The sequence below is a fragment of the Hylobates moloch genome, unplaced genomic scaffold (genome assembly GCF_009828535.3).
Source record: "Hylobates moloch isolate HMO894 unplaced genomic scaffold, HMol_V3 SCAFFOLD_6, whole genome shotgun sequence".
Taxonomy (NCBI): Eukaryota; Metazoa; Chordata; class Mammalia; order Primates; family Hylobatidae; genus Hylobates; species Hylobates moloch.
In genome coordinates, this window is record NW_026652281.1 from 14,571,412 (window position 1) to 14,588,475 (window position 17,064).

General features: G+C 41.7%; 1 protein-coding gene and 1 pseudogene across 2 annotated transcripts; both read left to right on the plus strand.

Annotated features, from left to right (window-relative positions):
- Positions 1–1,477: 1,477 nt before the first annotated feature.
- Positions 1,478–2,595, plus strand: LOC116470800 (ATP synthase F(0) complex subunit B1, mitochondrial-like; annotated as a pseudogene).
- An 8,298-nt stretch (positions 2,596–10,893) lies between these two features.
- Positions 10,894–15,099, plus strand: DUXB (double homeobox B). Of its 2 annotated transcripts, XM_032156386.2 has the most exons (3): positions 10,894–11,723; positions 12,451–12,605; positions 14,367–15,099. In XM_032156386.2, the coding sequence occupies exon 3, from the start codon at positions 14,367–14,369 to the stop codon at positions 14,961–14,963; it is 597 nt and encodes a 198-aa protein (XP_032012277.2). In that variant the 5' UTR covers positions 10,894–11,723; positions 12,451–12,605; the 3' UTR covers positions 14,964–15,099. The 2 variants fall into 2 exon arrangements, with proteins under 2 accessions (XP_032012277.2, XP_058296262.1); XM_058440279.1 differs by having other exon boundaries at positions 10,894–12,605.
- The last annotated feature ends 1,965 nt before the right edge of the window (positions 15,100–17,064 follow it).

Genomic DNA, 17,064 nt, shown 5'->3' on the forward strand with positions numbered 1-17,064 from the left:
GATAAGACATTTTAAAAGCCAAGCACAGCCATGGGTTTGTACCCTCAAATACCTATGAGAAGGGTAGATTTCTCTCCTCTGAGGTCTCTAGATAACTTGGGGCACCTGGGCCTGTTAGACAGTGACATTCTTTACTCACCACAAGTTAGGTCCCTGTACAGGGACTGTGTAGACAAGGTATGAGGCCAGACTCCCCAAGGGACTTTTATTGGCACTGTAAGTCAAGCTTGATTCCTTAAAGGAAAGCAAGCCATTCCAGTCAAAGCCCTGGTAAAACAGCCAGTTTCTCCAATGGTGTACTGTTGCAAAAGAAAACATTCTAATTGCACTTATGCAAATAACTATATTGCCATGCATTAAGAATACTCACAAATAGTTTCCAAATTCTGGAGAAATCAGGTAGAGAGAAACAAATATGCTCAATTTTGTTCACAGGAGTATACTCAATTGTGAAAGTTTGTAGTAAATAGCACAAAAGAAAAGTTTTCTTGGCTCTGAAAAACTAAGGATTTTGCAAAAAGTCAAAAAGATTACTTCATTCTTCTATTAGTTCAGTCCATTCAGTTAAGTCTCGTTCTGCTTGATATTCATGAACATTTAAACTGTAATATATGTATCTGCTTGGCTATCTGCTTTTAATTAAGCTGACTTTTAACCATAGCACTCTTAAAAAAAAAAATGCTCTTGGCCGGGCGCGGTGGCTCACGCTTGTAATCCCAGCACCTTGGGAGCCCGAGGCAGATGGATCACGAGGTCAGGAGATCGAGACCACGGTGAAACCCCGTCTCTACTAAAAAATACAAAAAAAAAATTAGCCGGGTGTGGTGGCGGGCGCCTGTAGTCCCAGCTACTCAGAGAGGCTGAGGCAGGAGAACGGCGTGAACCCGGGAGGCGGAGCTTGCAGTGAGCCGAGATTGCGCCGCTGCACTCCAGCCTGGGCGACAGAGCGAGACTCCGTCTCAAAAAAAAAAAAAAAAAATGCTCTTACATCTCTTATTACCCTACTTTATCCAGGCCAAACGAACAATATTTCTGGCCTTTGAACATTACCAAAAGTAACCTCACAGGTGAAACTAATAAGTCTTAACTAAGGTTATGACTTAACCATGAGCATATGAGGTATTTTTAAAGAGGTGGTAAGCAGTTTTTAAAACATTTAAAGTCTCCAGAGGTAGCTCAGAGAAAGGAAAATTCAAGAAGGGAAGTCAGAAGTCATTCATGGAGTGGCAGAGAATACAGTGATTTTTACCATTCCTACAACTGGTTTGCATAGAGACAGAGAGGCCAGAAGTCTGACTGGTAAAAATTTTTATGCTTTTGCCGGCATGCCAGGCTTCTGGGTTCCCTTTCCCTGATCAGCCCTAGTGACCCTGGAGTCCTGTGAAGGGGGCACAGATAAAGAGGTTATCTGCATACTGCAGAAGTTATCTCCCCTCTCACAGGGATGCCAAGATTGCTGCCTGGACCTTCACTGGCCATGCTGTCCTGGGTGGTACTTTTTGCTGCCACCACAGTGGCTCTCTCTCTGAAGAATGCAGCCTTCCTAGGTCCACGGGTATTGCAGGCAACAAGGACCTTTCACACAGTGCAGCCACACCTTGCCGTTCTACCACCTCTTCCTCAATATGGAGGAAAAGTTCGTCTTGGACTTATTCTGAGGAATTCTTCCTGTTTCTTTATCCTAAAACTGGTGTAACAGGACCCTATGTGCTTGGAATTGGGCTTATCTTGTATGCTTTATCCAAAGAAATATAGGTGATTACCACAGAGACCTTCTCTACCATATCAGTAGTAGGGTTACTTGTCTATGCAATTAAAAAATACGGTGCCTCTCTTGCAGAATTTGCTGATAAACTCAATGAGCAAAAACTTGTCCAACTAGAAGAGGCAAAGCAGGCTTCCATCAAACAAATCCAGGATGCAACTGATTTGGAGAAGTCACAGCAGGTACTGCCATTACTTTTTGATGTGCAGAGGAATAACATTCCTATGGCTTTGGAGGCTACTTACCAGGAATGACTGTATAGAGTACATAAGGAAGTAAAGAATTGCCTGGACTATCATATATCCTTGCAGAACATGATGCATCAAAAGGAACAAGAGCACATTATAAATGGGGTGGAGAAGCATGTGGTGCAGAGCATCTCTGCACAGTAGGAAAAAGAGACAATTGCCAAGTGCATTACAGACCTAAAGCTGCTGGCAAAGAAGGCTCAAGCACAGACAGTTATGTAAATGTATCTATCCCAATTGAGACAGCTAGAAACAGTTGACTGACTAAATGGAAGCTAGTCTATTTGACAAAATATTTCTGTATCGGTGTCTACTGAAGTTATAGTTTACCTCTCCTAAAAATGAAAAGTTTATTTCATACAGTGAAAGAATGAAATATATCAGCCAGTCACGTTTCTCTTCCTTCTTATTCTGCATTTGAGTTGTTCCATGATCACTTCTGAATAAGCAGTTGCCTTTATTAAAACTTGCTGCCTGACTAAAGATTACCAGGTTATAGTTTAAATTTGTAATTCTACCATCTTGCAATAAAGTGACAATTGAATGAAAAAAAAAAAGAAGTTATCCCCCCTGAAGAGATTGCTCAGTTAGATTTTTTTGCTAGGGCTTTTCTGAATAAGTGTGGGATACTTCTAAACCTCTGAGGTAAGACTGTCTAGGTTGAAGCTATTGGTTAATGATTTAGGTCGCTTTTCTGGGAGAAATAGGGCTATTAGAAAGATGTATTCAGAGGACAGGTAAATATTAAGTGAGCACTGATCTTGGAGATTATATGTTTGCCCCAGAGAGGTGTGAGGTATTTAGACATTACCAAGGACCAGTGGGAGAATGGTAATTGGTCCCTTAAGTAACAAAAAGCAGTGTTAATCTTTTATTTGAGGGGAAGGGATGCCATTTGCCCTACCCAACAGGCTTAGCCCTGTTCTTCCTCTTCTGCTCTCAGTTATGAAGACTGAAGAGGCTAATCTGAGGACCTCCTGCACAGGGGCACTGGCTTCCAAGACTGACTTTTGTAATTTTCTCCTAGTTCATTTATAAGCCAAACAGTTTAAGGTTTGGGGAAATTAAACTTTTCCCACTTTTAGGGGATGCATCCAAGGGGCGTGTCCTGTGGTATGAAGACATAACTATCCATCTGGGAAGAGAGAACAGAGGAGGAAGAAAGGAAAAAGAAAAAAGAAGGCATCCCCCCTTTCTTCTATTATCCTGAAGGGGGCGTTTCCCATCAACCTGGGTTCCAGACTTAACCAGTCTTTACTGTTTACCCGTAGTAACCATCTCATCACAATTACCCACTTGAGAACAGTGGGCCCCTGTCCACTAGTTCTGGAATTAACTAGTCCTTACCAGAGACACAATTTAATCTTAAAGCAAGTTGCCTAATTAATAGTATAGTACAATAATTATCAAAATGAAACAAGGTAAAGTTTGCTATTGATTATTCTTGAATACACACAAATATATGCATACATACATAGTAAAAAATATTTCTAAAAATATAGTTAGATATTGTGTTGATATTCTTTAAATTGCTGAAAGTTGAATTTGGACAAGGTAAGAAAGAAAGAATAGCTTTTCTCCTCTGTTATGAAACTGAGAAATAAAAATAAAATTTTAAGGGCCCAAGCTACCGAACGGACCACGTCTTAACCAAGGGGACCCAAGAGTTAAACCTAGAAAACTGAGTTCTTGGCCATGACAGGATGGGAGGTCAGACACAGCTCATTAATACCTGCTCTTTCACTGACCATCATTAAACTTTCTTCTGTAAGAGCTAAACAGAAACCAGCCCCTTCAAAAGATTCCACGATTGTATCAACTGTTTGTCTGCTCTCTCTTCTTTTAGCAGTTTCAACATAACAACTGATGAGCTTTTCTTCCTGATGAGAGACCACCAACCATGGAATGATTCTGACCAGTCTATGACGAATGCCCAGTGAGGGTTTTTGTGTCCTCTACTTCACCTTTAGATGTCAAAGAGCACAACACTCCACCCTGGGATCATGCTGATGCTGCCGTTTTTTGAACATGGGTCCTACAGAGAGGCATGAAGCTCAACTGCATATATATTTATGTTTCTCCTTTCATAAATATGCATTATTTTTTCTATAGCTCATTGAATAGGTATATCTGGCCACCCCATTCAGCATATATTCCTGTCTTATTCTTTGGACCCTTGAAGTGTCTATTCCCAGTTTCTGGCTGGGGAGCTATGCTTCCCAGCCTGTCAGAATGGCCACCATGCAGGCTATAATCCTTTATGAAAAACAAAGCTCTCCATATTTATGAACCTTATTCTTCAGTTGACAAAACATAGCATATATCAACAGAAATTTGAATAAAAGTATACTAGCATCTGTGGATTCACTGGATTTTGTATGGACACAATCACACCATCTGCCAATAAAAGTATTCTTATTTATTTCCAATACTTCTACTTTCATTTTCTTCCTTACTGTTTGGCTGAGAACTGCAGTAAAATAATAAATCGGGGTAGAAACAACATCATTGCCACATCTCCAAGCTTTACATTAGGTATATCTCCAAACATGTATTACCAAATAGGGGCTTCAGGAGTTCCCTTTTATTTCTATTCTCAGCTTCTTCCCTCAAAAATCCAAAGTCTTTCTGAATTTTTAAGTTTTTAAATGTTTTCCTTCATCTGTTGTGATGATGGTATTATTTTTCTTCCATAATCTGTTCATATGATTATTTTAAAACATTGTGATTTTAGAAAAATCCAACTAGCTTATGACATACCCTTTTTATGTATTTCTAGATTAGAGGTACCAGTAGTTTAAGATTTTGGTATCTATGTTCATGAGTGATATTGGCTTCATTTATTCCTTTATTAAATGCTTGAAATTTAGAGTGAATCTGCCTGGCTCTGACATTATTTTCATGGAAACATTGTTGACTACTGATTCCATACTTTAAATAATTAGAAGACAACCGTTTATCTTTACATCAGTTTTGGGAAGTTGAAAATCCATTTCATCTAAATATTCAAATGTATTATAAAATCACTCCAACATCCTCTTAAATTTTTCATTCCTAGGGCATATGTAGCAGTGTACTGTTTGTAATGTTTCATATTTGGACTATGTCTGTTCTTGATTGTTTGCCAGATATTTGTCCTCTCAAACAACCAATGTCTGCAGGAAAGACCACAGTGACCTCAAGGCTCCTTGTGGGCATGACTTTCTGGGGCAGTGGGGGCTGCTGAGGGCCAGGGGGCCTGTCTGGTTAGGGTCCTGGGCCTCTCCCAGGTGGCTCAGGTGTCCCAGCTCCTGTCAGGCCTCTGAGCCCGAGCTAAGTCATCATATCCCCTGTGACCTGCACATATACATCCAGATGGCCAGAAGCAACTGAAGATCCACAAAAGAAGTGAAAATAGCCTTAACTGATGACGTTCCACCATTGTGATTTGTTTCTGCCCCACCCTAACTGATCAATATACTTCGTAATCTCCCGCACCCTTCAGAAGGTTCTTTGTAATTCTCCCCACCCTTGAGAATGTACTTTGTGAGATCCACCCCCTGCCCACAAAACATTGCTCCTAATCCACAGCCTATCCCAAAATCTATAAGAACAAATGATAATCCCACCACCCTTTGCTGACTCTCTTTTTGGACTCAGCCCACCTGCACCCAGGTGAAATAAACAGCCTTGTTGCTCACACAAAGCCTGTTTGGTGGTCTTTTCCCACGGATGTGCGGGACAGTAAGTATGATTTTGGGCACACCAAGATCTGTATCATTCAGGGTTCCATCAGAGAAACAGTAGTGTTCTGAGGTCAAATCTAATAGTGAACTATATATAACATATGTGTGTGTGCCTGTGTGTGTTTATATTATAAATATATAGGTATCTATACACATACACACTTGTACATATATATATATAAAGACATATATATGCCTTAGTCCATTCAGGCTGCTGTAACAAAATACCACAGACTGGCTAGCTTATCAACAACAGAAATTTATTTCTCACAGTTCTGGAGACTGGGAAGTACAATCAGGTTAAGAGTCTGGTGAGGACCCACTTCCTAGCAGACAGTCATTTTCTCACTCTAACCTCATGTGGCAGAAGGATCACAGGGATCTCCCTCTCTCTCTCCCCCTGTCCGCTCTCTTTGAGAAAGACACTAATCCCCTTCATGAGGACTCCACCTTCATGACTTAGTCACTATCCAAAGGCCCCACCTCCTAATACCATCACCTTGGTGAAGATTTTGACATATGAATTTTGAGGCTACATAAACATTCAGGCTATAGCAATACAAAATTCATTTCTATAATTGTACGGTCTGGGTAAGCAGCAATAAATTCTGTCAGGCAGGCCCTTCAGAAAAGCAAGTGGAAACTCCTGAAACAGCAGATGAAGCAGCTGAGCACTTACGGAATTTTTTTAAATTTTTACATAAATAAGATAAGGTCTTCCTGTGTTTCCCAGGCTGAATTTTAACTCCTGGGCTCAAGCGATCCTCCTGCCTCAGCCTCCCAAAGTGCTGGGATTCCAGGCTTGAGTCACCACACCCAGCCAGATGTGATTCCACCACCCCCACCCTCCCAAGATGTGATTTCCACCACCCCCACCCTGCAGGGCAACCTCAGCTTTGCTCTTTAACTGATTGACCTTTAACTGATAGAAAATAACCCACCCAGATTATCCAGGATAATCTCATTTACTGAAAGCCAACTCATTATATAACCCAATCACATCTACAAAATACCTTCATAGCAACGCCTAGATTCATGTTTTATTGAAAAAATAGGGAGTGTAGAGCAGCCAAGTTGACACATAGATAGCACCATCGCAACAATGAAACGACATGAGTTTCAGAAGAGCCGAGGAAAACAAAAAATGCAAAGTAAGGTAAGAACATTCTTATAATGTAGAAACTAATATGGCTAAACTGAAATAATTAAACAAGAATCATATTTAGAAAGGTATTATGAAAAAGACAAAATCACCCAGTAGAATCTGTACTTCCACTTAATCTAATTACTTCAAGTTTCTTTCTACAGGTGTTAAATATTTAACGAGGGGATTAAATTGAAAGCTATTTAAGAAGGGAGCGGGTCACTTTGACCCTATATAAAGCCTGTGTCTTTAGGAGCTGCTCAGTTACTCGCTGATCTCTGTGGAGTCCGGGTCTTCTGCCCAAGATGAATTTGGATGGTACTTCAGGTGGTAAGTTCCCATCAGCTTTTTCTCTGTTCTTTGGGATTGCTACATGCCTTGCTTATTTTTCAGAGTTTGTCAACGTTTATCGCACAAACATGATTAGAGGTACAGACTGGTAGAGCAGCAGCTGTTTTTTGCTGATAAATTGTGTCAGAACAGCCATGGGTGCTTTGAAGTTGGACTCTTGAATTTGAAATGTAAGATGGCAGCCATGAGTCCCATACAAGGGTCATCTACCTAAAGTTTTAAACATGACAGTTTATGTGGAGGGGAGAACGTATGAACTGTCTAATGCAGCCTACTGAATTTTATTGAGAAACATTCTTTTTCATTAGAAGTACCAGTTCTTGTGTGTCTTATTTCACCTGTTCAATTGTTCCATGAGTTTCACTTTTTTCATTGATTTTTATTAATTTTCCTCCTCCCTACTGCTTCCTCTTTTGGTAATTTTGTACATTTTCTGTAAGTTCTCTCTTTGGAAACTTAGGTCATTGATTATTGTTTTCTAGTATATATATTTAAATGTTTATGTACCCAATTTAGCATGACTTTAGCTATATGCCTAAAGTAAAAATACAGAGTAATAATTAACAGGAGGGGCGCAGTGGCTCATGCCTGTAATCCCAGCACTTTGGGAGGCCGAGGCGGGCAGATCATGAGGTCAGGAGATCGAGACCATCCTGGCTAACACGGCGAAACCCTGTCTCTACTAAAAAATAAAAAAATTAGCTGGGTGTGGTGGCGCCCCAGCTACTCAGGAGGCTGAGGCAGGAGAATGGCGTGAACCCAGGAGGTGGAGCTTGCAGTGAGCTGAGATGCTACCACTGCACTCCAGCCTGGGTGACAGATCAAGACTCCATCTCAAAAAATAGTAATAATAATAATAACTAACAAAATGGGTAGGCCAGGACAGGAGGATCAGTTGAACCCAGAAGTTCGAGGCCAGCCTGGGCAAGATAATGAGACCTCATCTCTACAAAGAAAAAAAAATAGCCAGGCACAGTGGTGCATACCTGTAGTCCCAGCTACTCCGGAGGCTGAGGCTTAAGAATCGCTTGAACCCAGGAGCGGAGGTTGCATTGACCTGAGACTGCACCACTGCACTCCAATCTGGGCGACAGAGTGAGACTCTGTGTCAAAATTAATTAAACCACAGATTTAAACCCATAAATATATTATTCACGCTATTCTCCCCCTTTTCTGTTCATCAGGCATACTTCAAAAAGAATTCTGGAGAAACAGAATTCAGTATAACCAGAGTCAAAAGGATATCCTCCAATCATGGTTTCAACATGACCCTTTCCCTGATAAAGCTGCCAGAGAACAACTGGCCAAAGAAATTGGGGTTCTAGAATCTAATATTCAGGTAGGCATTAGATTTCTACTTCATTATCTGTCAGAACCATGATAAAGAGAAAGACTAGGCCCAGCGCTTTTGCCAATTCTCTTATATCAGGTATTTTGCTAAGAAACATTTTCCTGTTATACAAAATTAGAAAACAAATAAAATGGCCGGGCACGGTGGCTTACGCCTGTAATCCCAGGACTTTGGGAGGCCGAGGCGGGTGGATCACGAGGTCAGGAGATGGAAACCATCCTGGCTAACATGGTGAAACCCCGTCTCTACTAAAAATACTAAAGAAATCTGCCGGGTGTGGTGGCAGGTGCCTGTAGTTCCAGCTACTCGGGAGGCTGAGGCAGGAGAATGGTGTGAACGCGGGAGGGGAGCTTGCAGTGAGCAGAGATCACGCCACTGCACTCCAGCCTAGAAGACAAAGCGAGACTCCGTCTCAAAAAAAAAGAAAAAAAAGAAAGCAAATAAAAACAAGGTTGCAGTTTATGTATTTTACCAAAGGTGGAAATATCATTTGTATTCACTAATGGGGAAGGAGCATATACTGGCTCAGTCTCTCCCAAAAGGTAATTAAGTCATATTTTGAGATTTAGAGAATATAGGAAATGAAATCACCATGATAATTATGTCCTACATTTTAGTATTAGAATATTCAGATAGATTATTAATATGTAATTACGAGGAAACTGGGGTAAGAATGCATGTGCATTCCCAAGTCTCAGGCTATTTCTTAATTGAATGTCTCAAATGTGATTCATACACATAGTGTTTGAAATAAAATTCCATACTGAATTATTTTAAATAGAATAACTGATATAAAATGAAACTAAGTTAGATCTCCTCAGTTATCAGAAAGATACCTGGACTGGGTAGGGTGACCCACACCTGTAATCCCAACACTTTAAGAGGCGGAGAGTGGAAGATCACTTGAGGCCAGGAGTTCAATACCAGCCTGCACAACATAGTAAAACCCCACCTCTCCAAAAAATGTATTTTAATATGCTGGGTGTGTTGGTCCACACCTGCAGTCCCAGCTACTCGCAGGCTTAGGTGGAAGGATCATTTGAGCCCAGGAGGTTGAGTCTGCAGTAACCCGTGATTGCACCACTGCACTTCAGATTGGCAGACAGAGCAAGACCATGTCTACCAAAAAACAGAAGATATCTGTGATTCCTTAGCATGGTGGTGTGCACCTGTACTCCCAGCTACTTAGGAGGTTGAGGCAGGAGAATCGTTTGAGCCCAGGCATTCTGTGCTATACTGTGCTTGTGTTACACGGATTGAGTGCCTACAGTAAGTTTGGCATCAATATGGTGACATCCCAAGAGCTGGGGACCGCCAGAGTGCCAAAGGAGGAGTGAGCCAGCTCAGGTCAGAAACAAAGCAGATCAAAACTCTCATGCTGATCAGTAGTGGGATCATGCCTGTGAATAGCCACTGCACTCCAACCTGGACAACATAGCAAGACTTCGTCTCAAATAAAGAAAGAAAGAAAAAGAGATACCTGTAAAGAATATAATTCTATCAGTGAAAATAGTAATTAAACCAATGAAGACCAAGTGAAAATGTGTTTTTAGAGGAAAATAATGAGTTTTGGGTTTTGCATCAAATGTATAGTCTCCAACAAGCCATTGGCTATAAGGATCTCAGTCTGAGAGGATATAGGAGAGAAGAACTTTTACTTGTCTCTTCATGTATCTATACTGGATGTGGGAGGCAAGGATTACTCAAGTCCCACTAACAAAACTACATTCTATGGGAATACTGGTAATTGGCTTTGAGAGAGGTACTTGTCCCACTTGGAATTATGGTGAAAATGGCAAGTTCAGGAAATGATGTAGATGGAGGTTACCTCTGCCATAGTGTTTATACTTTATTCACTTGTTTCCAGTTTCCGTCTGTACTTAAGATTTCTTAACTAAAACTATTCTGATTCATAAATTTAGAGAAGCGATATAACCTTTTAGCATAGCGGTCACCAATTTTTTGGTACCAGAGACCAGTTTTGTGGAAGACAATATTTCCACAGACAAGGGGGAGTGGGTAATGGTTTCGGGATGAAACTGTTCCACCACCGGTCATCAGGCATTAGCTATTAGTTAGATTCTCATAAGGAGCTCATAACCTGGATCCCTCAACTGCACAGTTCACAGTAAGGTTTGTGCTCCTATGACAATCTAACACAGCAGCTGATCTGACAGGAGGCAAAGCTCAGGCAGGTAATGCTCGGTGGCCCTCCGCTCACCTCCTTCTGTGCAGCCCAGTTCCTAACAGGCCACGGACTGTCTGTGGCCCAGGGGTTGAGGACACCAGCTTTAGCACAATGCCTATGATATAAGAGTGGTTTATTGGATATTGGTTGTCATTCAGATGCTAAATGTTCTTAAGAATGATCTAATTGTCAAAATAATAACACTTAGAAATCATTAGAAAATATATTGCAATTCTGACTCTAGTAATGAGGAAACAAGCAAAGAGTTCAATTGGTTTTGTTAGTGACAACAGTGACAAAATGAGGTGTATGGCTCCCTAGGAGTCTCCTCATCTATTGTTAACCCCGGGATAAAAATGACTAAGAGGAAATATGGAGGTGTGTTAGCCCAGCTCTTTACTGTGGATAATTCTGCTCTCCTATTTAAAGAAATTTTTCTACAATTAATTCCATATGTATTGCATGTTATGAAATGATATTTCCTATGAAGAAGTGTTGAGGATCAAGAAAAGATATTTAGAAACTGAAGTCCTGCTAGGAGGGGGAGAGAGAGAGAGAGAGCGATCCTTTAAGAGACCTCATAGGGTCTCCTAAATCAAACAAATTTACTTTGGATGCCACAAAAAATGACCATGAAAGAAAGGCTCCTTTGATTTGAAGGGAGATGCATGTGTGGTCCTGAATCGTATGCCAATAGTAGCATCATTCCTAGGATAATGCATTGCCTTTCTCTTGTGGGTATTATTCCAGCCACAGGTAATCAAATCGGTTTTGTTCAATTGAATTGATATTTGGAATGACATAGACTGAGTTGCATGACTATCACATCTTCTTCTCCTACTTAGGTTTAGTTTAGAAACTACAGAGTAAAACAGAGAAAATTGGATTATAAATGCCTCTCAGAAAAAGATCAAACCCAGGGGCATGACCAGTCCCAGCATCTGACTCAAGGTAAGAATGCTCAATGGGTCCCATTGAGAGTACGTTATGCCCAAATTCTCCATCAACATCTCTTAGCTCAGAAGCCAGGGATAGCTGGTTCTGGCATCCTGGTGACCAGAGATAGAAACATTATCCTACAATTTTTTTAGGTGAAAGCAAGTTTATTAGAGAAGTAAATAAACAAAAGAATGGCTACTGCACAGGCAGAGCGGCCTCCCACAGCTGAATGCGACAGGCAGGTTCTTAACAAGCAAGCTCGGGGCTTTTTATTTTTTTATTTTTTATTTTTGTTTTTTGTTTTGAAATGGAGTCTCACTCTGTTGCCTGAAGTGCAGTGGTATGATCTCAGCCCACTGCAATCTCTGCCTCCCGGATTCAAGTGATTCTCCTGCCTCAGCCTCCCAAGTAGCTGGAACTACAGAGGTGCACCGCCACGCCCGGCTAATTTTTTGTATTTTTAGTAGAGACGGGGTTTCACCAGTTGGCCAGGCTGGCCTCGAACTCCTGACCTCAAGTGATCCACTCACCTTTGCCTCCCGAAGTGCTGGAACTACAGGTATAAGCCACTGGGCCCAGCCTAGCTCTGGGCTTTTTGGTCCTGCTGCAGAGCAATGACCTCCTCTTCTGCCACCTCGGGGATTCAGAGAGAGCAAATATGGCCAGCATTATCTTCATGGGTTTGTTTTTCCAGTTTGAGTGTGAAAATTCCCCTAACAGCTTCTATGTTCTCCTTTAGAATTCTTACCAAAAGAAGCCCGACAAAAACAGACATTCATCACATGGACTCAAAAAAACAAACTAGTGCAAGCCTTTGAGAGGAACCCATTCCCTGATATTGCAACCAGGAAGAAACTGGCTGAACAAACAGGCCTGCAGGAATCAAGAATTCAAGTAATTCTATGTCTGTGACCCCAACTATGTCCTGCGTGTGATACTGCCCCCTGGAGGTGTTACTGAAAAACTTCCAGCTGACTTGGGTTATCAAAGTCATCAAGGGCGATAACGGGGGATGGTAAACGCCTGGCATTGAAAGTCCCATTTTTGTCAAGGAAGAATTTTCAAATCAAATTGCTGTGCACGGATTTGGAATCACTAGCAGAAACTACCCATTTTGAGAATATTGTTAGATTTTCTGCAACCTTGGGAGTGTTGTCATTTTGGCTCAGATAATTCTTTCTTGTGAGGGGCCACCCTGTGCATGGTAGGACATTGGTCAGCGTTCCTGGCCTCTGCCATCTGGATACCAGTAAAGCACCTGCCCAGGTTCTCGCCCCCTATTTGTGACAACCAAATAAATCACAGACATAGTCAAATGTTCTCCCGTTGAGGGACAAAATTGGCCCCCACGGAGTGCTTTCTTTTACCTAAGTTATAGGGATAGTGATTTAGCAAATGTTAAGTGCTCATGACTGAGGAGGCACAGTCATGGGCTTATGACACACAAACTCTCAAATATATTTATTTGTTGGTCATTAATCAGATGAATACACATGTACACAAACTATGAATTCTTTTTTTGTGGGTTTTTTTTTTTTGAGACGGAGTCTCACTCTGTCGCCCAGGCTGGAGTGCAGTGGCGCAATCTCGGCTCACTGCAAGCTCCGCCTCCCGGGTTCACGCCATTCTCCTGCCTCAGCCTCTCCGAGTAGCTGGGACTACAGGCGCCCGCCACCACGCCCGGCTAATTTTTTGTATTTTTAGTAGAGACGGGGTTTCACCGTGGTCTCCATCTCCTGACCTCGTGATCCTCCCGCCTCGGCCTCCCAAAGTGCTGGGATTACAAACGTGAGCCACCGTGACCGGCCAAACTATGAATTCTTATGCACACATCCGTGAAGTGGAAAAAAATGTCAACCTGGTCAAGAGATCTTTTTTGCTGATCCATTGTTGCAATTAGAGGGAGAATTCGACAACACATGCCTTTCCAGTCAGAAATTCAACTCACCTATACTTATTTGCTGACTGTGTTATAACCTCAATGTATGTATTTGTGTGTTCATGTATATATACAAACATACACATTACACACACATATATACACACATGAATACATGGACTGGGAGTTAATTTCACGTACAAAATGTATAAGATTTCTTTTTCTCAAATTCACATAAAAAATAAACAAAAGTAATAAAAACAAGTAATAACAAACATATATATATAATCATATATATATAATCATATATATATGATTTCACATACAGTCATCCCTCAGTATCCATGAGGGATTGGTTCCAGGACCTTCTCCCGAATACCAAACTCCAAGGATGCTCAAGTTCCTGATATAAAATGATGTAGCATTTGAATATAACCTGTGCATATCTCGTGTATTTTAAAACCTCTCTAAATTACTTGTACTACCTAATACAATGTAAATGCTATGTGAATAGTTGTTAAACTGTATTTTTCTTTGTATTATTTTTATTGTTGCATTATTTTTTTATTTGGGCTTTCTTCTAAATATTTTCAATCCATGGTTGTTTGAATTAGGGTATACAGACAGAACCCATGGATTCAAAGAGCCAACTCTCTCTATAAAATCACCCTGTGATTTGTCCTTAGGTTAATAGCTCCTTTGTTTTACAGAGTATGTGATGCAGTGGTACAATTGCTTATGTCTTATGATGTCATGTCACCCTTTTTCTCACTTAGATGTGGTTTCAGAAAAAAAGATCTCTGTACCTCAAGAAGAGCAGAATGGAGCCCATGAATTTATTGGTAGACGACCCAAACGAGAGACCGGATACACCTGTTGGGTGGCATCCAATCAACCTGTTCCTCCTCACAGACAGCTTTCATTATTTTTCTTCCTCAAATTCTTCCAGCGGGCACCAAACTCTTCTACCTGTTCTTCCTTCAACCCAGGCTCCTTGGGATCCCTTTGGGTTCCATGTGAGCCAAGGACCAAATGTCATGATCATGCAGCCCACACAGGCTGTGCAGGAAGGAGAGAACTCTGATCAGCCTCTGATAATTCCGAATCACCTCCTGACACTGCCAATTCTGATAAAGGACTTAGATACTCCGACTCCTTTCTGGCTCCAATACCAAGAAGAACACCAAAATCACAAAGAACACACTGGCTCGGGAGTACCACAGGTCAAGAGCCATTCTCAGTCTGAACCTGAGCACAGGGAGCAACAACCTCTAAATCTGGGTCAGTTTGACATATCGAACATTTTGCAAAGGTGGGACGAGATCTGCCAGGCTCTGCTTGCAGAATGGGACCCTCTCAAAGGGACACACTGAGACAGACTTGTGGCAGCAGTAGGCACACTCAGCTGAGAACCATGTCTTCCACTTGGCCAATTGCCCCAGCAGTATGTAGAAACCTCAAGCCTTTAGGTCAACTCCTGTAATGCAGAGTTCTTCAGTAAAAGGTACAACTTGGCCGGGCACAGCGGCTCACGCCTATAATCCCAGCACTTTGGGAGGCCAAGGCAGGCGGATCACGAGGTCAGGAGATTGAGACCAGCCTGGCCAACATGGTGAAACCCTGCCTCTACTAAAAATACAAAAATTGGCTGGGCGTGGTGGCGCGTGCCTGTAGTCCCAACTACTCCAGAGGCTGAGGCAGGAGAATCGCTTGAACCTGGGAGGCGGAGTTTGCAGTGAGCTGAGATCACGCCACTGCACTCCAGCCTGGTGACAGAGTGAGACTCCATTTCAAATAAATAAATAAATACAACTTGGCAATTTCTGACCTACAGAAATTGGAAGTGAAGTACAGATGGCTGGATTGGTTACAGCTTGGTGTATGCCTTATTTGAACACAGTTTGAACACTCAGCAGTGTGTGAATGGTTGAAGTATGGCCACTGGAATTGTCCAAGACTTAGCTACTGTTACACATATATACTATTAAGTTAGGTTTTCAATTTTGTCTATTAAGCTAGGTTACAGTTCATCCACAAGTACTCAAATATAGAAGTACTGAGTCCTTCTCAGGCCACATTTACTTTGCTTTCACATGGGTAAGCATCCAAGATAGAGTGATTTTAGCCTCCACAAGATGTATGTGGGGTTTACTTTGGTACGATAAAAATATCTTTGAAAAATATTCTTTTTTTTTTTTTTTTTGAGACGGAGTCTCGCTCTGTCGCCCAGGCTGGAGTGCAATGGTGCAATCTCGGCTCACTGCAACCTCTGTGTCCCAGATTCAAGCGATTCTCCTGCCTCAGCCTCCTGAGTTGCTGGGATTTTAGGCATGTGCCACCACGCCTGGCTAATTTTTGTATTTTTAGTAGAGACGGGGTTTCACCATGTTGGTCAGGCTGGTCTCAAACTCCTGACCTCGTGATCCGCTCGCCTCAGCCTCCCAAAGTGCTGGGATTACAGGTGTGAGCCACCATGCCCAGCCTTGAAAAATATTACTTGTTTATCTTATCCTTTTGACTTCTGTTCCATGATACAATACTTTCAATTCCATATAAAGGTGTGGAAACAAGGTCAGTACATATAGATCTAGTTTTACAAAGATACCAGTTTGCACTACTACAAACAGTTGTGCAGTGAACATCCCTACCAGTGTCTGTGTCCATTATGTGAAGGGGTTCTCTAGGGTTTACATGCTGAAGCACAAGTGCCAAAATATTTTGACATCAGTATTTATTGCTAAATTGGCCCCAGCTGAATTTGTTGCTCCTAATATGAGCTGCACCTTCATTAATCTAGGGAATAAAAACACATGCACATGCACACACATTAGTGGAGCAAGCCTACCTGAAAAGATTCTGATAGAATTATTTAACAGTGTTGATACCAAAGCGGTGTCATCATCTGGGGTAACACCTAAGGTGCACTGTCCCATGGCCATGGAAAACTAGGATACAGACACACCAGAATGAGGTTAAGAATGGAAGTTTAATAAGCCAAAGAAAGAGAAGAGCTCTCTGTGCAGAGAGCGGTCCTGGAGAAAATGGTTTGCCACTTCCACAGTGAAATGCAGAAGGTTTTATAGATGAGCTTGAGGGGGTGGTGTCTGATTTACATAGGGCACCAAAGATTGGTCAGACCAGATGTGCCATTTGCGTAGCACACAAAGAAGCTGGCTACCCCATCCAAATCTTATTATGCAGATGTCTTCTCTACCTGGCCGCCACCATGTTGCCTGCTTTTTTACGTACACGTAGTAACAAAGATAAAAGAAAAGAAAGCCTCCATGTTGAACATACCTGGTCTCCAGGTAGCCCTTTTCTATTAGCACAGCTGCTGGCATTTATTCATGCGAGCTTCCAGCTTGCTTATCTATGTCTACAGTTCCATTTTTCAGGCTGCTTTTTGTTAGAAAAGATTTGGGGCTGCTTTTGTTAAAAGGGAAGTCTTGTTGGGGGCTCCTTTTACCCTCCCTA